Source organism: Pangasianodon hypophthalmus, chromosome 18 (genome assembly GCF_027358585.1).
Source record: "Pangasianodon hypophthalmus isolate fPanHyp1 chromosome 18, fPanHyp1.pri, whole genome shotgun sequence".
Lineage (NCBI taxonomy): Eukaryota > Metazoa > Chordata > Actinopteri > Siluriformes > Pangasiidae > Pangasianodon > Pangasianodon hypophthalmus.
Genome location: NC_069727.1, coordinates 1,794,789 through 1,819,788, shown reverse-complemented (window position 1 = coordinate 1,819,788; position 25,000 = coordinate 1,794,789). Strand labels below are relative to the sequence as shown.

Sequence of the window (25,000 nt, the reverse complement as noted above, 5' to 3'; positions counted from 1 at the left end):
CAGAGGATATCAGAGAACCCTATCACACTCCTCTGTCCTGCTCAGGGTGGTGTTGGATCCGGAGCCTGTCTCAGAAACCCTGGGCAGGAACACAGCCTGGCTGCTCCACCAGAACATCACAGCGCTTTCAATCCATCCAGCTACAGTAACCTCACTCAGCAGAACTCAACACTCAGCAGATCTCAACACTCAGCAGAACTCAACACTCGGCAGAACTCAACACTGAGCAGAACTCAACACTCGGCAGATCTCAACACTCGGCAGAACTCAACACTCGGCAGAACTCAACACTCGGCAGATCTCAACATTCGGCAGAACTCAACACTGAGCAGAACTCGGCACTCGGCAGAACTCAACACTCGGCAGAACTCAACACTCGGCAGATCTCAACACTCGGCAGATCTCAACACTGAGCAGAACTCGGCACTCGGCAGATCTCAACACTGAGCAGAACTCGGCACTCGGTAGAACTCAACACTCGGCAGAACTCAACACTCGGCAGAACTCAACACTGAGCAGAACTCGGCACTCGGGAGAACTCGGCACTCGGGAGAACTCAACACTCGGCAGAACTCAACACTCGGCAGAACTCAACACTCGGCAGAACTCGGCACTCGGCAGAACTCAACACTCTTCAGATCTCAACACTCGGCAGAACTCAACACTCGGCAGATCTCAACACTCGGCAGAACTCAACACTCGGCAGAACTCAACACTCATCAGATCTCAACACTCATCAGAACTCAACACTCATCAGATCTCAACACTCATCAGAACTCAACACTCATCAGATCTCAACACTCATCAGAACTCAACACTCGGCAGAACTCAACACTCGGCAGATCTCAACACTCGGCAGATCTCAACACTCGGCAGAACTCAACACTCGGCAGATCTCAACACTCGGCAGATCTCAACACTCGGCAGAACTCAACACTCGGCAGATCTCAACACTCGGCAGAACTCAACACTCGGCAGAACTCAACACTCATCAGATCTCAACACTCATCAGAACTCAACACTCATCAGATCTCAACACTCGGCAGAACTCAACACTCGGCAGAACTCAACACTCATCAGATCTCAACACTCATCAGAACTCAACACTCGGCAGATCTCAACACTCGGCAGAACTCAACACTCGGCAGAACTCAACACTCATCAGATCTCAACACTCATCAGATCTCAACACTCATCAGAACTCAACACTCGGCAGAACTCAACACTCGGCAGATCTCAACACTCGGCAGATCTCAACACTCGGCAGAACTCAACACTCGGCAGAACTCAACATTCATCAGATCTCAACACTCATCAGAACTCAACACTCGGCAGAACTCAACACTCGGCAGATCTCAACACTCGACAGAACTCGGCACTCAGCAGAACTCATGACGCTGTCAGGCACAGAACAGCCCCAGAGCGTCAGTAATCCCTCCTCTGTGTTTGATGTTGTGTTTGGGGACTTTAATTTCTACTCAGTCCATTTATTTCACTGAACATCATGAGCAAATGTTTTGGTTTCATCTGACCACAAAAACACGACTCTAATCGTATCTCCAGTGAGGCTCGGTGAAGTTCAGTCTGAAGTTCATCTTCATGCAATGTTTCCAAAGACCTTCTTCTTATTAATAGTTTTGTAGATTATTAAACTGAATAATTGACTGTATTTAGTATTTATTTTTGCTCATTGACATAAAGAGTGCCAATAATTCTGGTGCTGACTATATATTAGAAATGTTTCATTTTTCCACTATAATTTAATTCAAACCGTAACATTAACAGTTTATTTCAATTATTAAATGTAATTATTTATTTATTAATGTAATTATTATTTGTTATTAAATGTAATAACAATACGTCTAAACAGCTGTGAATTTTCCCATCACTGGTATCTTAATATAATCGAATACTGACATATATCGAGACATGCAGCTGTTCTGAAAGACAGGATCCTTTTTTTTTTTTTTTAATTATTCAAACACACACACACACACTCTCTCTCTCTCTCTCTCACTGCAGTTTGACATTTCCCATATTTGCCTCTCGTTATTATTATAAAAACAACACAACACCTCACTTCTGCAGGGACAGGATGTGATGTCGGTGTCATACAGCCAATCACACGTGACTTACAGCTGTGCGGCGTTCACGTTCACCCTCACAGCTGTCTCCTCCTGACAATAAATTATCATCCTCAAGGTTACAGCGATTAAAAATTCTCTGCCAGTACAGGATGTAAAAAAAAGCACAAGTCATTTATTTTTCTGTGGTTTTAAAGGACAAAAAATGTGATTTAATGCTAATTATTGTTTTAGGGCTCAGTCATAGGCATAGATTTACCCCACACCCATAGTCACATCTTCTTGCGCAGGTTCACGTCACTTTAATTCATAAGAAATGATTTGTTTGTGTTTTATATTTTAATCCTCACATGCAGAGAAGGAGTGTAGAATCACTGATAATCCTCATTTTCTTTCATGGAATATAACAGCAGGTGCATGTTCCTAGCATTCATAGACTCGTCTGCATCCTCAGTATAATATATCATTCTTATATCATACATCTTATATCTTAAATCTTATATCAGTAAGCTCTTTATCCTGGCTGGATCCAGAGTCTATCCCAGGAACAGTGGGAGTGAGGTGGGAATACACCCTGGACTGGACGCCAGTTCATTCACAAACATTCACAACAAGGGAGAAATACATCTACAGGCATGTGATTGGGAGGAAACTGGAGAACCCAGAGGAAACTCCACACAAACCCTGGAGCTGTGAGACGGAAACACTCGTCACTGCACCTCCATGCTGCATTTTATAAACTCTAATGATTATCCAGTGTTTATAAAGCAAACTATTGCTGAACTCAGCTGAAAGAGAACAATGTTTTATAACGTCTCGTAACAGTGATGACCGACCACTAGAGATCACCCTCGAGTCCTGCCTGTAGTACGACCTGCACACCTGATTACAACTGACTGCAACTAGCGTCTCTATTTACACTCACTGCAACTAGCGTCTCTATTTAAACTCACTGCAACTAGCATCTCTATTTACACTCACTGCAACTAGCGTCTCTATTTACACTCACTGCAACTAGCGTCTCTATTTAAACTCACTGCAACTAGCATCTCTATTTACACTCAATATAACTAGCTTCTCTATTTACACTCACTGCAACTAGCGTCTCTATTCACACTCACTGCAACTAGCGTCTCTATTTACGCTCACTGCAACTAGCTTCTCTATTTAAACTCAATATAACTAGCATCTCTATTTACACTCATTATAACTAGCTTCTCTATTCACACTCATTACAACTAGCTTTTCTATTTAAACTCATTATAACTAGCTTCTCTAATTAAACTCATTATAACTAGCTTCTCTATTTAAACTTACTGCACCTAGCGTCTCTATTTACACTCACTGCAACTAGCGTCTCTATTTAAACTCAATATAACTAGCTTCTCTATTTACACTCACTGCAACTAGCGTCTCTATTTACACTCACTGCAACTAGCGTCTCTATTTACGCTCATTATAACTAGCGTCTCTATTTAAACTCACTGCAACTAGCGTCTCTATTTACACTCACTGCAACTAGCGTCTCTATTTACACTCACTGCAACTAGCTTCTCTATTTACACTCACTGCAACTAGCGTCTCTATTTACGCTCATTATAACTAGCTTTTCTATTTAAACTCATTATAACTAGCGTCTCTATTTACACTCACTGCAACTAGCATCTCTATTTACGCTCATTATAACTAGCGTCTCTATTTACGCTCATTATAACTAGCTTTTCTATTTAAACTCATTATAACTAGCTTCTCTAATTAAACTCATTATAACTAGCTTCTCTATTTACACTCACTGCACCTAGCGTCTCTATTTACACTCACTGCAACTAGCGTCTCTATTTACACTCACTGCAACTAGCGTCTCTATTTACACTCACTGCAACTAGCGTCTCTAATTAAACTCACTGCAACTAGCTTCTCTAATTAAACTCATTACAACTAGCTTCTCTATTTAAACTCAATATAACTAGCTTCTCTATTTACACTCACTGCAACTAGCTTCTCTAATTAAACTCATTATAACTAGCTTCTCTAATTAAACTCATTATAACTAGCTTCTCTGTTTAAACTCACTGCAACTAGCTTCTCTATTTACAGAGAGAGAGAGAGAGAGCGGTGGAGTGTGTTACAGTGATGTTTTGTAATTTATTTAATAAAACATTATTACAGGATAATGAGAAATGATTAGTGTTTTGTCTGAGGGGAATAAATCTGTATTGTTGAGTTTATTATTGGTTTTCTGCCATTAAAGCATTTCTAAGGTTATGTCAGAACGATGGAATAAACTCTGTTGATCTGGAGGATGTAAGTTTCTAGTCCAGACTGTAGATGTTGCACCACATCGTTTGGATTATTCCGTCAGTGAGACTTCGTGATATTTTGCGCTGCTCAGTGCTGGTGTTTTCATCATTGAGTTATTTCTAGAGTTTAGATTTGACCAAACACGGCAGCCGTGAAAGCGTGCTTTACTAACTATCCAAATCCTCCACACTGTGGAACATGCAGAACTTCCATCTTCCTCATCTTCATCCTCCTCCTCCTCTCTCTCTCTCTCTAACTCACACAGTGGTTAGAGACGGTCATTCAGACAGCGTTTGATCTCCGCTATGCTTCAGACTCGACATGGGGTTTTACATCATGATCTGTGATCAAAGCATTTGTCCTGATCGGCATTTCCTTACTGCTCACAGCAGCCGTCCTTCTAGAAAACTCCGCCTTACAGTCGAGCTGATTATCACTCAGATGAGCAGAAGATTGTTGGTAGAAAATCTAAAGACACGCACAGGGACACTGAGACACTTTGCTAATAATGTGAAGCTGACAGCGATGATGATAATGAGAGCTTTTCCCAGCATGCACTGCAGGAGACCTGAAGACGTGTCAGTCACTCTGTGTGTGTGTGTGTGTGTGTGTGTGTGTGTGTGCACACCAAGAGTTTCTGACAGAGGATCATTAATTTAATACACTTGCAAAAGAATTTTTTTATAGTGTGTGAATCTTTCACAATATTGTATTTAAAATATGACATAATAAAGATATATTTTGTTGCTCTGTGGACAGTATTTTTTTTTACACAATAACCACAATGAGGTTTCAGTTCAAATAAATTACTGCATGAATAATAATAATAATAATAAGGTGTCATTTATTAATCTTTTAAGGAGTATGTAAATGTTTTCGTGGTCAAACTGAACTATAAATTCCCGCCTGATTTACGTTAATGTTTCCCTGATTTTCTTCGTACTTATGTGAAATGCCAATAAGCATCAAATAAGTAAATAAGCATCAAAGGATGTCCACAGCAACTGTACATTTAGCCACACCCACAAAACTCCATAAAAGGCAAAGAGAGCTGAAAACAACAAAATGGCGACTAAACGGTGAAAGAGCAACTCCTAAATCTTCCAGTAATGCAGCTCGGCCACTGCAGCGCCTCAGGCTTCGGAAAGTGGACGATAGAATCAGGAATTGCTGATAGATTCCAACTATCGCGATGTCTATCAAGTCAGACGCAGTAAATGTCTTAAATGTCGGAAAACATTGTCTACAGCTTTAAGATGGACAAAAATAAGCTGTGTTATATTTCGTAATTTGTGTTTCCTTCTCTCCTGTTTTGTATCCTGTATGAACATTAATAACCTGCTGTCTGACTTCGGAGCAGAGCAACAAGCATCTTTCTCTGAAGTATCTCACTTTCTCTTGTCTGTGCTGCCGAACTGATAAAGCCGTGAACGTCTTCACTCTCAAAACATGAACAGGGTTTAAATTAAAATGTGTTGTTTTTCACTTCACTATACAAGAATTCAGTAAGTATCTCCACTGCTGTTCTCCACACAGCACATGCATGTGCACTTTATATAATTATATTTCAATTTCATAATGAGCTTAGTTACAGATAATAACTCGTTAGAGTTATTTACAGTCCTGACTTCAGTTTTGCAGCAGTCCTGATCTTGTTAAAGGGTAATTAATAATAAAAAATAAATAAATAAATGCTGTTGCTAGTGATTGCAGCTAAAACCAACTAGTAACCTGCTTCCGGTATTTTTTCCGTTGTAATGATGTAACATGTACATGACACGTGTTACATATGTCTGGCCACGCCCCCTTCTTTACGCTGTCAAAGCATCATCATTCAGCGATAGTTAAGGGCACGACTGACCGATGGCACATTACACACGATCTCACACACCTGGCGCCGGCTCCCATAGACACACACTAACTCCTTCCTCATTTTACAGGGTGCTATTACTTTTGACCTAATTGAAAGGCTAGTTTTATTTGTCTTAGTTTGTGTATTTAAACTTGACTCATCAGTGAGTCTCCTTACATGGACATTTACACAAACTCAGGAGAGAAATGTAGGATACAAACAAATTTCTAACTAACTGGATTTCCATCAACAACACATTTCTTGTGTAAATGCTCCAGTGAGTGATCTGGCAACGCTGACTCGGGCTCTGGTGCGACAGGTCACTGTGTCCTTGGTTCCCTCCCTCTCGGGATGAGGATTAAATCATTAAACCTCTCTCTCTCTCGCTCTCTCTCTCTCTCTCTCTCTCTCTCTCTGATAGAAAATCCACACTTTCTACACAAAATCAACACACACAGATCAACATGGCCTTTATTTACTGCACAAACTCCCTCCTACTCTCCTGTTTTATTTGAGTTTTTACTCTAAATGACAAAAAACAGAGTATTTATTTGTCCTTTTCCATCACAAATGGCGTGTTAGTGCTTCAGCAGCAATGCAATCAGAGCGCTAGTGGTGCTGGTACGAGATTATAAAAGAGAGACGGAGCATGAGAGGACAATCTCATTTCAGTCTTCTCCCTCGTGCTTCTGACTCTAAAGGGGAACTCTTGTCCTTCACTCCTCATTAAACTCACTCCAGCTGCTCCCGTATTCAGCTGTAATCAGTCAGGATGAAGAAACGCCACATCACAAACCAGCGGAGAGAAGCGGCTCTGTCCCGAACACCAGAACTCAATTCTACCTATACAGCTATACAGGCACAGAGGCCACGCCCCCTTCACTGTGACTGACAAACACAGGCACAGAGGCCACGCCCCCTTCACTGCGACTGACAAATACAGACACAGAGGCCACGCCCCTTCACTGTGACTGACAAACACAGAGGCCACGCCTCCTTCACTGCGACTGACAAACACAGGCACAGAGGCCACGCCCCCTTCACTGCGACTGACAAATACAGACACAGAGGCCACGCCCCTTCACTGTGACTGACAAACACAGAGGTCACGCCTCCTTCACTGCGACTGACAAACACAGGCACAGGGGCCACGCCCCCTTCACTGAGACTGATATACACAGAAGCCACGCCCCCTTCACTGCGACTGACAAACACAGGCACAGGGGCCACGCCCCCTTCACTGAGACTGATATACACAGAAGCCACGCCCCCTTCACTGAGACTGATATACACAGAATCCACGCCCCCTTCACTGCGACTGACAAACACAGGCACAGGGGCCACGCCCCCTTCACTGAGACTGATATACACAGAAGCCACGCCCCCTTCACTGAGACTGATATACACAGAAGCCACGCCCCCTTCACTGCGACTGATATACACAGAAGCCACGCCCCCTTCACTGCGACTGACAAACACAGGCACAGAGGCCACGCCCCTTCACTGAGACTGACAAGTACAGACACAGAGGCCACGCCCCTTCACTGCGACTAACAAACACAGGGAATGTGCCAAAAGTTCCCAAGTTCCTGACAACATTTCTGAATTCCTGAAAAAAGTTCCAGAGAACCTTTTCCACAAAAACAACCTTCATGCAATGTTGTAAAACGATCTGGTTTGCTTTACAATGTTATGATAACATTGCTCACACAACGTTCCTGGTTTGATAAAACACTAACATTAATGGAATGTTGCAGCAGCGTTGTAGGAACGTTTATAAACGTTACATAACAACTTCAAACCACTCAAACACCCTGACATTCATGGAACCAAAAGTTCAGAAAACTGTAACGTTCAGAAAATGTTCTGCAAAGCTGAGCTTGTTAGCTGAGATGGCACTGTTGCTATAGCAACCGAAGTGGAAAAGCAAGCAAATAATACTACAATCAAAAGTGTTGTCTTTTTGTCTTTTTTTTTTTTTTTTTTTTTTTTTTTTTTGAAAAAGCTGGTCACATGACCACATATTGAAGGACACATCTGATCTGGTTTCTGACAAAGTTCCCAAAAAGGTTCCAGAAAAAGGTTCCTGCAGTGACAATGCACCTTTTAATCAACACAAAGCATCAGCTGAAGCCTTTCTTCCTTTCTGTACCTCATGTGTGACTGTATGATGTATTTTATTTTGTATTTAAACTCAGATGTGTCATAAATATTGGCACCCATGTACTAGTTTATTTAGTTAAGCCTGTAATCTCTAACCCCACGCCGGGCTGATGAATGTTTAGCATACGGTTTTGACGGAGAGCATTTACGCTAATCTCAGCCCGCTCCAGTTCACCGCTGTGAGTCTGGACGACTCCGCTGCGATTTTTTTGGCACGACGATGCGAACGTTTTTAATCAGGCAAAGCCCATGTCCAACTTTCCGTCTGGTTTTAGGACACGTCCACTGAGGATTCTTGTCTTTTTTTAATGTTATTTGTTGATTTTTTTTCTGTCTGCTCTGGGGAGATTAACACTCAATATGTACCAGTGCTGCACAGATGTGAATAACGCACACACACACACACACACACACACACTCTCTCTCTCTCTCAATTCACATTCTTTAGCTTTTACTATGTTCATTTTAAAGCTAGCAACTGTAGAACATTTTAAATCCATTTCCACGACATCACTCAAAACATTTTAGCTGTAGGAACTTTAATACTTAATAATATTAATAGAATATTTAAATTTTCTCTCAAAATGTATTTCTTTAGGATTGCTTTTACTAGATTACTTTGTTTTGTGTTATTTATTTATTATTATTACTATTATTCTTATTAATAATTGAATTGTATTTTATTATTAACTGTTTTTTGATATATGTTTATATACTCTTATGTAAAGCACCATGAGAGGCCTTTTTAAAGGCGCTATATAAAATAAAGTTTATCATTATTATTATTAATAATATGAATAATTTCAATAATGTTCCATAAACTGGGAAATTCATGTGAAGAACGTTCATGAAGAAGAACCTTCTGAAGAAAACCGTTACTGTGTCCATTAGCAGATGTTTTGCAAACATTGCAGGAACGTTATTTTTGTAACCTTTTCAGAACCTGTTGAATAGTTTCCTGAACGTTCTCTGATAACGTTCTCTAGTTGGCACTTACGCAAGTTTTATAGCAACCAAAACCGAACCGAATGGAGTTTCGGGTCCAGAAATCCAGAACGTTTCACTCAGACTTAAACCCACGTACAAATGTGACTTGAATCCAGTCAATTCATCCAATCCAATTATCGAAGATGTTTTTCAAACGTTGTAGGAATGTTACTTTTGAAACCTTACAGTCTTCTTAAGATATGTAGAATACTTACTGAACGCTCTAATAACGTCAGCGAGCTATTAAATAATTTACTGAACGTTCTAATAACGTTCTGAAGGAAACCGTTATTACAGCAGATGTTTTCTGGATGCTGCAGAAATGATATTTTAGAAACGTTGCAGTCTGATCTTCACAGAACTTGTTCAATGCTCACTAAACATTCTAACAACATTCTGAAGCAAACCATTAACACAAAAGGTGCTTTTTGAACTTTTATGATTTACAGCAGATTTATGATTTATGATTTATGATTTACGTTCAGTGATTTTTGAAACGCTACAGCCTGATCTTCAACTTATCAATATTTACTGAATGTTCTAATAACGTTCTGAAGCAAACCATAACTACAGCAGAGGTTTATTTTTCAGTGTTGCCTTTTATTTGTTATTTTAAACACATTAGAGCCTGACATTCTTACAACTTGTTCAGTATTTCCTGAACGCTCTAATAACGTTCAGAAGCACACTGTTACTGCAGCAGACGTTTTCTGAATGTTTTAAGAGCATTATTTTTGAAACATTACAACCTGAACCTGTTAAATAGTTTACTGAATGTTTTCTGTTAGATATCATTTTATACAGTTATTTTTTAAACCTTTCCTGTTTAAACACTATAATTTTATGGTACAAATGCTGCAAATATGCCTTTACTGATTCATTATGTGCTTCCAATATTCTGCTAGGCTATAGCTAGGCTAACTCCTAGCAGGCTAGTCACCGTTAATTGCGTTTGTGTATGATCAGACTGGCTGTAAACTAGCACAGAAACATTCTGAGAGGAAGAATAACAGCCAGAGACGTGTGTTTTTCTCTTAAACTCCGACTCAAATTCACTTTTATTCTCAGTGTTCACACACACACACACACACTTTACTGAAATCATCAGCGCCGTAACCTCGACCCGTGAAGGTGACCTCGATCGTGAGTGATCAGGTCTCCCATAATCCTCAGCACAGAGGGATGAACCTACGGACTGAGAGCGGATTAGCGCTCCCGGGGTTAATGGAGCACGGCTATTATTACCCGCTCCTCGCTAACAGCTAATGCCGGACCTCTGATAGCGTCAGTGGCCTGTGACGGATGCTGAGGGCGAGCTGAATCACAACAGGACAAACCGGGACACGCGCTGATGCCAGAGCCAACGCTCGCTCCTGATTAAGAGACACTCGCTCTTCTTTAGGGAGGAACCGTGGTTCATTAGCGCTAATTAGCAAACTGTTAGCCTGTCACGCTGGAACTGAGCAATTGCACTTCTGCAGATATTTATCCTAAAGAACAGAAACTCCAGAAATTAAGTAAAGATTAAGAAAAAGACTGTTTCATTTTCCAAGACAGCAGTCTTATAATTCTGTTCGCAGTAAAGATGGAAGTTAGAAATCAGAAACGAAATGATTTATAACACAAAGAAATTTTTCATAACTCAACAAAAGTGTCTTGGGTGTTTAACAAGAGAGAAACATCAATCTAAATCAATCTAGACTGCTGTAAGGCAAAAAAAAAAAAAAAAAAAAAGTCTGTTGATTTTTTCCAGACAAGAAATTAGCTCCACCCCTAGTCAGGACCTGTGTTAAGCTCCGCCCCCTTTTTCTTCAAAAATCAATTTACGAGGTCAATTTAGAGGGCGATAGTTACTATATACTGCTCCTTTTAAAAAAAATCATTCATTTGTGATAAAATGTTAGAAACTCCAAACTCCAGACATGTTAATTTTACTTACAAATGTTTATTTTTCATAAAACGTGAACGAATTTCTTTGCGGTATAGCAGTTGTTACTCTACGGTGTTCAATTTAATCATAAAATTTGTTTGGAATTCATTTTTACTTTATTTAATTTCACTAATGTTTTGTCGTCACACATATTTCGCTCAATTGTACGTTCCTTACTGCAATCCACGTAAAATCTGCTCTCCTACTTACGCTGAATTCCAAAAAGTTTCCTGTTCACTATCTTTGCTCCCTACCTAGGGTATAAAATAATGGTGCCTTACCTAGTGCCCTATGTAGTGCAGAGTGTAAAACAGAATTTGAGATTCAGCCCCTGAACACCTTTTCGCGTTTTTGGTTGTTTCCTAACATTGTCCAACAAAGCTGCACTTATGTCTTTGTTACGGATAAAAGTATTGGCACCCTGACCTTCACTTGGGTTATGCGCTGTACACGTGTAGCAATGACCTGAATATCTGAATTAATTTAGCCTGTGCTTAAGCGCTCATGATTGTTGAATTAGTGTCAGGAAGAAATATAAAAGACTGTGGTGCTGAGCTGAGAGAAAACGAAACGAATCCTCACCTCTTATTAAAGCTTCGCACCAGGCTGAGAGCAACACACAGGTACAGCGCGAATCTCTCGAGCTGTGATCGCCGCTCAGCTGATTCATGACTCAGATCTCAGAGGTGTTAAAGCACATACACACTGGAGATGATTCGAGCCATGAGAATGTGGGCGGGGCTGGAAACAGCGCACATTACTGATTGGTCAATCACAATGATGTGAGTATGGCGTAGTGATAAATACGCAGCAAAAGAATCGCAAAGAAGCGTAAACTCCTCTGTCCTGAAGATGTGAGAAAAACGTAACGTTACAGCTTTACCTCTGACTGTTACAGAGCACTGACACTGGAGACTCCTTCCATCAATGTTACATAAACATCTCCTTACTTTAAGAAAACTACACCAGAGATGTTAAAGCATACACATACTCGAGGTGATGCGAAGCATATGAAAGTGGGCGGGGCTAGAAACAGCGTGGATCACTGATAGGTTAATTACAGTGGACAGTACGGCTACAGTGGTGTAGTGTTTCTTTCTCTTTTCCCAGTTTTATCATAAGATTTCATGTTTCAGATTTATCTTTATGAATCTTATAGCTGTGTTTCTGATATTTTCATGCACAGATGCCTGAATGAGTTTGCTTCTATATCAGTGAAAAATTGTGGACAGGATATCAGAGAAAACAAAAACTAACTCAATCTGATCCTGGAAGAAATGGAAAAAGACTGGAATTGAAATGGAAAAGTTTTTTTTTCTTTAGAAGCGGAAACGTTTATACATAAAGAGACTTGATTGTATTTGTGCATTAGGACTGATTATATTATATTTATTATATTTGCAAGATGTAAGATTAAAAATGTAAAAAGTTGGCGAAGATGTTCAGATGAACCGCATGTCCCGAAGTGTTTTATTCCTCTTATACCACAGCAATTTGCAATTACAGTTTTTTTTTACAATTTATTTTCATCCTTTCATCATACAATTTATCTATTTATAGTTATATTTAATGTTAAACAAGTCAGTTCCTGTTGCTATTCACTTACGTTATAGCAGCTAGAAACAGTCGTTCCCTCACCAGCCTCTCTTTTATTCTCTCTCTTGAAGTTTATAAGATGAAAAAACGCAGCTCGTCATCTTTAGAGAAACTGCAAAGAAGCGTAAACTCCTCTGTCCTGAAGATTTCGGAAAACTTGAAGTTACAGCTTTTGTGTGAAAGAATTGAACTGAATAAAGAAGCTGTGGTTTCGGGTAAGTCGTGTTTGTAGCTACGCATCTTCTCCTGTGTTTTATAAGTGAAGTGTTTCAGTTTTTTAAAAAAGAAATCATGTTAAAGCTTAGTAGTTTTTAAAGAATAAAATATCAGATATCAGCTTCTGTATCTGTATCAGTATCAGAAAAGAAAAAGTGGTATTTCTTCCTCATGACCAAAGTAAAATCCTTCGTCTTCGAGTTAGCGCCGAATCCCAAACAGCTTCCTGTTCACTGTGTGTGCTCACTACATAGGGCACAACATTACACACTACCTAGTGCACTACATGCTCAGGGAAATACGATCTGAGATCCAGCCACAGAAAATGAGCAACGCTTTGTGATTCTGCTCATAAAGTTTGCACTCAAAACCTTTTAAGAAAAAGTATTGGCACCCTTGTCTTTGATTGCCATTCGCCTGAGCTCGCAGCACCACACACCGACGTTCTAACGCCAGATTAGACAAAAGGTCCTGGGATCGGATTCGTTAGCACGCTGTGACTTTTAGAGAGAAATCACTTCAGATTGTGATATTAAACATTTACAGTCAGCTCCAGAATTATTGGCGCCCTTGGTAAAGGTGGGTAAAAACGCCTTTGTTGTTAATAAGCTTAATCTCACATTCACACTTGCACACACACACACACACACACACACACATCCAGCCCCCGTTTTAACCTTCTCAGAATAAATTTTCTTAAATTAAAAGTTAACTGCTACTAAAAACAGTGCACTAATATTCACTCAGCTTCTTAAGTTTAATGCCATGTTTTCTTTACAGGCTCTGATGAATTATTTTTCATTATGATACCAATAACATCATATTAGCCACCTTTATTCACAGTATATTAACACAAACCGGGTTACATTACATACGCCTATATATTGTCATATTGTCACAATGCCAGTATGACGATTAATCAAAACACACTCACAATAAAAAACTTATTTAGAGTAGTAGTTAAGAAAGTTAAGAAAACACAGTAAAACCAGATTAATGGCGAGCTTCTGTGATATCAAGTTTGGATTTGAGAGATCCAGTTGGACGTGAGATTTGAACTCACACCCTTCCGCTCACTAGCGCACTGAGACTCTGTGGCTTTCGCTCAGTCTGAGTTTTCCAGCCCACATCAGGAGCCTGGAGGGAATTAGGAAAATGGCAGCAGTGTGTTTTTTCGCCTTTCAGATGGAGAAATGAAATGTCTAGAGAGTAGCCGGCTTCGCAAAAGTGCTCCAGGCTTGTGTTTTGGGATGTGGCACACACACACACACACACTCACACACACACACTCACACACACACACGCTGACAGAACAGTCATTTAGAAACATGTCAGGACTTAAATCGAGCACCTGGAGGACTGTGCTCGCTTCAGGAGCTGCAGATGTTTTCTCTTCACATGTGACGATCATCACTTACACCTTATATAAGGAATAAACCACCGTGTGTGCTGCTGTTACAGGAAATGAATCAACACTGGTGTGCTGTGATGAAGCAGAGCCTCTGTTATGATTATTTTCCTGTAACAGCTCATCCCTGAGTGTTTTATTCCTCTTATACCACAGCCAACGATTACATTTTATTATTTTTAGTAAAGTTGTTGTACTTTTTATCCATTTATAGTTACGTTTAATGGTAAACAAGTTATGCCCTGTTCTCACTTACGTTATAGCAGCTATAAACGTTCCCTCATCACCCTCTCCTTTTCTGAAGATGTCTGAAAACTTAAAGTTACAGCTTTACCTCTGACTATTACAAAGCACTGACACTGGAGACTCCTTCCGTAAATGTTACATAAACATCTCCTTGCAGAAAATTTCATCATATCAGCGAAATCTGTTTATGTGGAGCGTCCGAGGTACGAGTCCCTGTGAATGAGCTGTTGCTATAGAAACGATATAAACCTGCTGTTATATAAAAAAAAAATGCATCAACACATTCTGACCAATCAGAATCCAGCATTATTTGACAACATTGTGATCACTAGCCCTGGTTCAAGGGAGTTTCGATTTAAGACGCAGATCACAATATTCGCCACACGCACAATATCGTTAGTGTCAATATTTCAGAAATATCGCTGTGAAATTGTCTCTTTCCTACCACCATGTGCTTGTGCTTTTTTCTCCCTTTCAAAATCCACAGAGGATGTAGTAACTTTTACACTCAACTATGTCTATAGCTTTCTATAAATTGTAAAATAAAAATAGAAGTACATTTTCCTTTTTTCCATGTAAAAACCCATAGGGTGTACAAACTTTTGCACTTAACTGTATCTACGCATTTAGATTATTGTCTTGTCTTCCAGGATGCACCCACATCTCACTTTTAACGTTTTATACATCCATTTTTTTCCCTTAACTTATAAAAACAGAAGTGCATGTGACTTTCTCCCAATTAAAAATCAAGGGGTGTGCAAACTTTTGCACGCATTCGTACGTATGGGTTTTGGGCATGGTGTTGTTTTGATGACATCATCACTGGGCGATTGAAGAGGAGTGTGTTTTATTAAAAAGGCCACGATAACACACTCTGATCTCAAACAGCAGCTCGATGTCCATAAGCAGATCAGACACTCAAGCTGATTGGATTTTCTCTCTGTAAGACATCAAACACACACACACACTCACACACACACTCACACACACCAACACACACTCACACACTCACACACACTCCACCAAGCTCTGATATCTGTCTCTTTTGCAGCAAATCAAATCAACATCTGCAGAACAAACAGGTTACTGAATATCCCTAGATTAAAACCTTCGATTATACGCGCGATGCTAATCTGGTAGCTATAGACTTCCATTGCTTGTTAGCTACATTAGCGTTGTATCTTCACCGCACAGCTAAAGAAGCAAACACTGAATGTTCTCCAGATCATTTAAATCCATCAGAAGCTCAGAAAAGAAGCTCCTGAGATCCCTCACATGGCAATAACATCAACCTGTCTCTCTTAAAAGTCATCATTTTTACAGGTATAGACTTGTTTTTTTTTTTTTACATACTGCAGCTTTAACCAGTTGTGATCATTTTTTTCTCCCCCCAAAAAAATGTAGACCTGTTAAATCATGTGACTATTTTCTGGACCAGAAAAACGTGTCAGGGAGAAAGCTAATAAGAAAATCTGTTGTACAGTAAAATCATAAACCACAACTTTTTTTCCCCCCTTTAAAGTCATGTGATTGTTACAGGTCTGGAAATATAAAAAATAAAATGACATACTGCAGCTTTAAACAGTTGTGACAATGTTAGAAGCATGTAATTCATTTCTGGACCAGAAAAATGTAACCATTAGCTTGAAAAGAAGGTAATAAAACGTGTTGCATGGCAATATCACAAATCACAGTTTTTATTCTTTATTCTTTACATTGTAAGATTACAACAGGTCAAAATATATATTTTTTAAAAATTAAAGACTGCAGCTTTAACCAGTTGTGATTAATTTCTGGACCAGAAAACTCAAAACAGGGGCTTGAAAAGAAGCTAATGAGCCACTTCTATGTCATATGTTTATACCAGGTCAGGAAATATTTTGGGAGAAAAAAGACCTACTGCAGCTTTAACCATTTGTCTCTCTTGCAATCATATGACTGTTATAATCATGTGAATAATTTCTGGACCAGAAAATGTAAAAGGAAGTGGGGAAAGAAGCTAATGAGCTCTGTCACATTGCAATATCATGAAATACTGTTTTTCTTTAGTCATATGATTATAACAGGTTTGGAAATAAAAAAAAATGACATACTGCAGCTTTAACTAGTTGTCACTGTTCTACTGATGTGCCTGTTATAGTCATGTGACTAATTTCTGGACCAGAACAACACAAACAGGAGCTTGAAAAGAAGCCAATGAGATCTGTTACACTGTAAGAAAAACATGTACATACTGCAGCTTTAATTAAGTGTGACTATTATAAATATATGACTAATTTCTGGACCAGAAAAATGTAAACAGGGGCTTTAATGCGATCTGTTACATTGTAACTATTTTCTTTCTTAGTGATATGATTATAACAGGACTACAAATATTTATGAAAAAATTTACATATTGCAGCTTTAACAAGTTGTGACTGTTATAAACATATGTCTAATTTCTGGACCGGAAAAATGTTACATTGTAATATCATGAATCGTGTTTTTTTTTTCTTCAGTCATATGATTATTGCTGGTCTTTGAAATTAATAAATGACATACTGCAGCTTTAAGCAGTTGTGACTGTTACAAATATATGACTAATTTCTGGACCGGAAAAATGTAAACAGGGGCTTCTAAAAAATCTAATGTGATCTGTTATATGCTAACTGCATGAACTATTTTCTCTCTTATTGATATGATTATAACAGGACTAGAAATATTTAATAAAAAATGTACATACTGCAGCTTTAACCAGTTGTCACTGTTATAAGCATATGACAAATTTCTGGACCAGAAAAATATATCATATCATGAACCATTTTTTTCTTCAGTCGTATGATTTTAGCATGTCTTTGAAATTAATAAATGACTTACTGCAGCTTTAACCAGTTGTGACTGTTATAAACATATGAGTAATTTCTGGACCGGAAAAACGCTACATAGTAGTATCATGAATCGTGTTCTTTTTTTCTCTAGTTCTATGATTATAGCAGATCTGGAAGTATTTTGGAATGAATAAATGACATACTGCAGCTTTAACCAGTTGTCACTGTTACAAGCATATGACTGATTTCTGGACCGGAAAAATGTTACATTGTAGTATCATGAATCATGTTTTTCTCTTCAGCCATATGATTATAGCAGATCCTGAACTATTTTGAAATGAATAAATGATATACTGCAGCTTTAACCAGTTATCACTGTTATAAGCATTTCACTCATTTCTGGACCGGAAAAATGTTACATTGTAATATCATGAATCATGTTTTTTTTTTTTCTTTAGTTATATGATTATAGCAGGTCTGGAAATATTTTGAAAAAAATTAATAACCTACTGCAGCTTTAATCAGTGGTGATTTTTGCGTTTGTGTTGCGGTTGGTATTTTCTGACCTGCCGCGAGCTGCATCCAGCCGCAGATCTTGAAGACGGTGGCGGTGCTGCAGAAGAAGAAGAGCGCGAAGCAGCCGATGCAGGCGAGCACCAGCACCATGGAGGTGGCCACGAAGAAGGACGCGGCCTTGAAGGCTCCTGACGGGATGGAGCTGAAGTCGGAGAAGGTGCCGTAGCAGTCCAGCTCGCGCGCCACGCCGTTACCGATGCAGTAGTGGAAGAGGCCGAAGTAGCCGACCTGCGGGGTCTCCGCGCCGTCGCCGATCCAGTAGGGCTGGATGAAGCACACCACGTTGACGATGGCGAACAGCACGGTGAAGATGGCCCACAGCACGCCGATGGCGCGCGAGTTCCGCACGTAGTTCGTCTGGTAGATTTTAGCGGCTTCTGATGCGGGAAGCATCTCTGCGGGGTTTCTGCGCAAATCTCTCTCTCTCTCAACAGGAAAACCACACAAAAAAAAAAAAAAAAAAAAAAAAAACCCACAATGCACAATGCACAGTACACAGGGCTTGCGGGTGTCAGCTCTACCTGTCAGTGCGCGTGATTCATGCGGTGCGCGCGTGCCGGCTCTCCGTGACCTCACACAGGTGGAGACCTGAGCAGGTCCAGAAAATGATTCAGTGATGATGAAGAGCCCAGGATTTGCTCCTCAGAGCCTCTCGTGCTCCATTTCTCCCCGCTCCATGGGATTATGGCGCACTGCTAGCCGCGTCGCTCTCTGCGCCCTGTGCGCTCCTCACAGCCGCTCTATCAGCAGGGAGTGACGTCTGAACATCCACAGCCCAGGCTTTGACATCACCGGATAACCGGATGCTCGCGCGCTGAAACGGTGCCTTCAGGACGCAGGCTCGGTGCTCATGCTGACGCCGCGATGGAGCTCATGCAACAGCAGCAATCTTCATCATCATCATCATCATCATCATCATCATAGCATTAATACTGATATCAGCAGCCTGCCGCGCGCGCATCCCGCACCCTCTGTCCATCTCTGCTTTAATACAAACCCTCAGCATCACACACACACACACTCATACACACACTCTCTCTCTCTCTCTCTCTCTCACACACACACACTCATACACACTCTCTCTCTCTCTCTCTCTCTCTCTCTCTCTCTCACACACACACACACACACACACTCCGTCTGGTGCTTATGGCTGAGATGTAAAACGCCCCTTTGACGAAAATGAGAGGAATAAAAATCTCCTCACTGTCGCTCTACCTCCCCACAAATACCCCCTCCCTCCCTCTTACCCCTCCCTCTTACCCCTCCTTCTTACCCCCTCCCCCCCCCCACTACCCCCTCCTCCCCAAACAGGAGTTTCACCTGCCCAGAGCGCACGCAGGTAAAAGGTGATGTCCTGCTGCCACCTGGAGGTGAGAGGCGGCATTACACCCGCTGTGTCTCCGTCACTGAAGAGCTTTCAAGAAATTAAAAAATAAACAAAATAAACACAATAATACTTTATATTCCTCTTATAATCACAGCACAGATTTACTTTATGAACATAAACCAAATACAAATATCTTTATGCTTTTATGTGTTTATGTCATTTAAATGTAAGTTTAATAACTAAATTAAGATGATTTTGTTTTAATTTTATTTAAATAAAAAGATTTAATTAATTAATTTATTTATTTACCTCCTTCCTTCCTGAATAGCTAATAAAATTTATTTATGTATTCTATTTATTATAATTTTTTTTTATTTGTTTAGTGTTTATTTAAATTTTTTAAAAAATGTTTGTTTATTTATTTTGTGTCTGCTTATTTATTTATTTATTTATTTATTTATTTATTTATTTTGTGTTTATTTACAAAAAATAAAATAAAATAATTTCATTTCATTAAAAAATTTAATTAATAATATTTATTATTTAATGTTTGTTTATTTATTTTTAATCAACTAATTAATTAATTATTGTGTGTGTGATTAGAATTTTTGTTTCTCTTTTTCGCCTTAGTTTGTGTCTCATTAAAAAAAACCCTCTCAAACAACAGTACACGATTACGGAAGTGGCGTCACAATCCGGAAGTGACGTTTTGGTTCGTGACACGACAGAGCGCGCGAATCCAGCTCGTGCGTGTTTTGGTGTGTTTTGTGGCTTTCCGTTAAGAAAAGTAAGTTTTTTTTAAAAAATATATATATATATTTTTTTTATTATTGTTACGTGTAATATTATTTTAAAATACTAGTTTATATTATATCAGTGTGTGTTTTTATGTTACTTCTAAACACTATTTAGAACATTTTGTTGCTAAAGCATGACGTTAGTTGCTATAGTAACGGCTTAGCAAAATAGCTCAGGTAGCTAGTAAACATCACTTCATGCTAACTGAAAAGTTAATGAAGTTTAAAGTTAATTTCTGGAGATATTATTCGAGCTGATTGTTGCTAGTGCTGGAAGTTTCTGCGCATGCGCACTTCACTCCTGCTTCTGCACACTCATCAGTGCTGATGCTCTTCATGTATTATAACACTGGAGGCATTTATCTTTAATCTAATGAGATTAAAGTAATAAAGTGGATAAAACTGCACAGAATGCTCACACTAACCCGGAATAAACTGCTAGAAGTCTGAGACGGTGAGATTAGTATGAGATTAAACATCACTTGTGTGAGTTTGAGAAGTGAAAGCAGTGTACAATGTTTGTAGAGAGATGCCTGGAGCAGCGCTGCAGTGTTGTGGAGATCCTGAAGACAAACTCCAGGCTTTAACTGAAGACCTGCCGTGTAGAGGAGCGCAGACAGGAACCCTGCTCGCTCTGATGGGAGAGGTAACACACACACACACACACACTAACACACACTAACACACACAAACACACACACACACACACACACACACACATATATATATATATATATATATATATATATATATATATATATATATATATATATATATATATATACACATATATACACACACAACACAAGCCTCACTGTTTGTATAATCCCTGAGCACTGAGTGTGTGTGTTGTTGTGTGTCGTGTGTGTATGTTGTGTGCTGTGTGTCATGTGTGTGTATGTTGTGTGCTGTGTGTCATGTGTGTGTATGTTGTGTCGTGTGTGTGTGGGTTGTGCTGTGTGTGTTGTGTGCGCGTGCATGTTGTGTCTGTGTTGTGCTGTGTGTATGTTGTGTGTCTTGTGTGTCGTGTGTGTGTGTGTCGTGTGCACGTGTATGTTGTGTGCGCGTGTATGTTGTGTGTGTGTTGTGCTGTGTGTATGTTGTGTGTGTGTTGTGCTGTGTGTATGTTGTGTGTTGTGGTGTGTGTGTGTGTGTGTCGTGTGTGTGTATGTTGTGCGCGTGTATGTTGTGTGCGCGTGTATGTGTATGTCATGTGTGTGTGTATGTCGTGTGTGTTGTGCTGTGTGTATGGTGTGTGTGTGTGTGTGTTGTGTGTGTGTGTGTGTATGTCGTGTGTGTGTGTGTGTGTATGTCGTGTGTGTGTGTGTGTGTATGTCGTGTGTGTGTGTGTGTGTGTGTGTGTATGTCGTGTTGTGGTGTGTGTCGTGTTGTGGTGTGTGTCGTGTGTGTGTATGTCGTGTGTGTGTATGTCGTGTGCGCGTGTATGTCGTGTGCGCGTGTATGTCGTGTGCGCGTGTATGTCGTGTGCGCGTGTATGTCGTGTGTGTGTATGTCGTGTATGTGTATGTCGTGTGTGTGTATGTCGTGTGTGTGTGTGCGTGTGTGTGTATGTCGTGTGTGTGTGTGTATCAGCCGGATCAGTACAGCTATCCGTCAGTGTTCCTCTACGGCCACCGATCGACAGGAAAGAGTCACGTCCTCCTCACGCTGCTCACACAGCTGCAGGTACGAGCCGAGATTTACAGCTCAGATCAGCTCAGGGAAGAGTTAAAGCTTAACTTTCTCTCTCTCTCTCTCTCTCTCTCTCTCTCTCTCTCTGTGTGTGTGTGTGTGTGTGTGTGTGTGTGTGTGTGTGTGTGTGTGTGTGTGAGAGCAGCTCCCCCACGCTGCAGTGAGCTGTGTGGAGTGTGTATCAGCAGGACTGATGTTCGAGCAGGTGTTGTCGGCTCTGTTCGGTTCGGACGCTGCGGCTCTCCTCCCGCGCTCTCCGTCCCTCTCGGACTTTGTGAGGATCTACAGACAGGCGTGTCTTCAGCATCCTGCTCGACAGACGCGCTACATCGTGAGTGCGATAAACTCTCTGCTAGCTCCGTACACACACCACAGACTCCAACCCAACACCACCCGCTGTCTCTGCTGCTTCCTAACCGGCTTCACGTTTCTCCTTAACGTCTCCATACGCACTCAATAACGGGATCAGACGAAACAAAACCACCGTTATAAGTTTGTTTTTTTTGTCATTACTGCCGTTATTTACATCACACTGTTATTTACATCACACTGTTATTTACATCACACTGTTATTTACATCACACTGTTATTTACATCAGACTGTTATTTACATCACACTGTTATTTACATCACACTGTTATTTACATCAGACTGTTATTTACATCAGACTGTTATTTACATCAGACTGTTATTTACATCACACTGTTATTTACATCACACTGTTATTTACATCAGACTGTTATTTACATCAGACTGTTATTTACATCAGACTGTTATTTACATCACACTGTTATTTACATCAGACTGTTATTTACATCACACTGTTATTTACATCAGACTGTTATTTACATCACACTGTTATTTACATCAGACTGTTATTTACATCACACTGTTATTTACATCAGACTGTTATTTACATCACACTGTTATTTACATCACACTGTTATTTACATCACACTGTTATTTACATCACACTGTTATTTACATCACACTGTTATTTACATCAGACTGTTATTTACATCACACTGTTATTTACATCAGACTGTTATTTACATCACACTGTTATTTACATCACACTGTTATTTACATCAGACTGTTATTTACATCAGACTGTTATTTACATCAGACTGTTATTTACATCACACTGTTATTTACATCAGACTGTTATTTACATCAGACTGTTATTTACATCAGACTGTTATTTACATCACACTGTTATTTACATCAGACTGTTATTTACATCACACTGTTATTTACATCAGACTGTTATTTACATCACACTGTTATTTACATCAGACTGTTATTTACATCACACTGTTATTTACATCAGACTGTTATTTACATCAGACTGTTATTTACACATCTGTATTTTTATCCACTGTATCACATCTCTACCTGTTTACTGTTTATCTCAACTTTACTGCACCGTGATTCTTATTTATTTCATTTTAACTTATTTAAAATAAGAGGATCATACAAAATGCATGTTATTGTTTATTTAGTGCTGACCTGAATAAGATATTTCACATAAAAGATGTTTACATAAAGTCCACAAGAGAAAATAATAGCTGAATTTATAAAAATGACCCGTTCAAAAGTTTACATCCCCTTGATTCTTAATACTGTGTTGTTACCTGAATGATCCACAGCTGTGTTTTTATGTTCAGTGATAGTTGTTCATGAGTCGCTTGTTTGTCCTGAACAGTTAAACTGCCTGCTGTTCTTCAGAAAAATCCTTCAGCTCCCACAAATTCTTTGGTTTTCCAGCATTTTTGTGTATTTGAACCCTTTCCAACAATGACTGTATGATTTTGAGATCCATCTTTTCACACTGAGGACGACTGAGGGACTCATATGCAACTAATACAGAAGGTTCAAACGCTCACTGATGCTCCAGAAGGAAAAAACACACATTAAACGTTTTGAATTTGAAGATCAGGGTAAATTTAACTTATTCTGTCTTCTGGGAAACATGTAACTATCGTCTGTAGCCTCTGAAGGGCAGTACTAAATGAAAAAATATTAAAGATATTTAGGCAAAATAAGAAAAATGTACACATCTCCATTCTGTTCAAAAGTTTTCACTACCGGCTCTTAATGCATGTTTAGAACAAATATCTCATTATAAATATCAACAAATTTTACAAAGTCTTTCAAGTATTTGAACATTTCACAGTCGTAGTTCTACATTTTTTTCTCCTCCAGCTATACAGGATCAGTCTGAAGCGTGCCTAATTTGCATAGAATTGAGAAATAAATTCACATTGTCACATGGCCAAAAGAGTGATGATGAAAACGCAGTTAACAGAAACTTTCTAAAAATGATTCTTCATAATGTCTGTGAAATAAGCAACAGAAGAAACACAGCGCTTTTAATCAGATTTTCATCATCATTAAATATGTGTGTTTAAATTGTTAGATTTGAGTTTTTTTTTCCCTCTTTTCTTCACGTCTCGTTAAAGTGGATGTTTATCTCTCTCTCTCTCTCTCTCTCTCTCTCTCTCTCTCTCTCTCTCCGGTCGATCTGCTCTAACGGAGCGCCGCTGCTGTGGGATGAACCGGAGCTTCCTGTAGGAAAATCCGTACAGTGTGAAATTAAACTTATAAAACTGTGTGTTTCGGAAGGTCGTGGAAAAAGCCGAGCTGCTCAGGGACGTGGAGGCAAATCTGCTGCCTGCTCTACTGCGCCTGCAGGAACTGGTAATAACACACACACACACACACACACTCATATATATATACACACACACTCACACACACTCATATATACACACACACACACACACGACTTGGTCCTTCAGACTTCATCTGATTGGCTGAGAAGAACAATAAACACATATAAAGAGATAATGATGTTTGTGGTAAATACGTTGTTTTATAAGTATATATGACATTAGCGTATATAATAACGTGAACTGTGTCAGTGTGTGAACATACGAAAATAAAACTGTCTGGGAAGAGCTTTTTATAACACACACACACACACACACACACACACACACACACACACACGCACG

General features: G+C 39.6%; 2 protein-coding genes across 2 annotated transcripts in view; one reads left to right on the top strand and one right to left on the bottom strand.

Annotated features, from left to right (window-relative positions):
* Positions 1 to 19,213, bottom strand: part of lhfpl3 (LHFPL tetraspan subfamily member 3) — a 35,512-nt gene extending 16,299 nt beyond the window's left edge. Inside the window, exon 1 of the mRNA XM_026909934.3 lies at positions 18,157 to 19,213. Coding sequence (XP_026765735.1) covers positions 18,157 to 18,559 — 403 coding nt within the window. The 5' untranslated portion in view covers positions 18,560 to 19,213. The remainder of the gene's footprint in view (positions 1 to 18,156) is intronic.
* A 930-nt stretch (positions 19,214 to 20,143) lies between these two features.
* orc5 (origin recognition complex, subunit 5) overlaps positions 20,144 to 25,000 on the top strand; it is a 15,042-nt gene continuing 10,185 nt past the window's right edge. Inside the window, exons 1-5 of the mRNA XM_053241897.1 lie at positions 20,144 to 20,281; positions 20,817 to 20,937; positions 21,885 to 21,977; positions 22,129 to 22,314; positions 24,609 to 24,683. Coding sequence (XP_053097872.1) covers positions 20,821 to 20,937; positions 21,885 to 21,977; positions 22,129 to 22,314; positions 24,609 to 24,683 — 471 coding nt within the window. The 5' untranslated portion in view covers positions 20,144 to 20,281; positions 20,817 to 20,820. The remainder of the gene's footprint in view (positions 20,282 to 20,816; positions 20,938 to 21,884; positions 21,978 to 22,128; positions 22,315 to 24,608; positions 24,684 to 25,000) is intronic.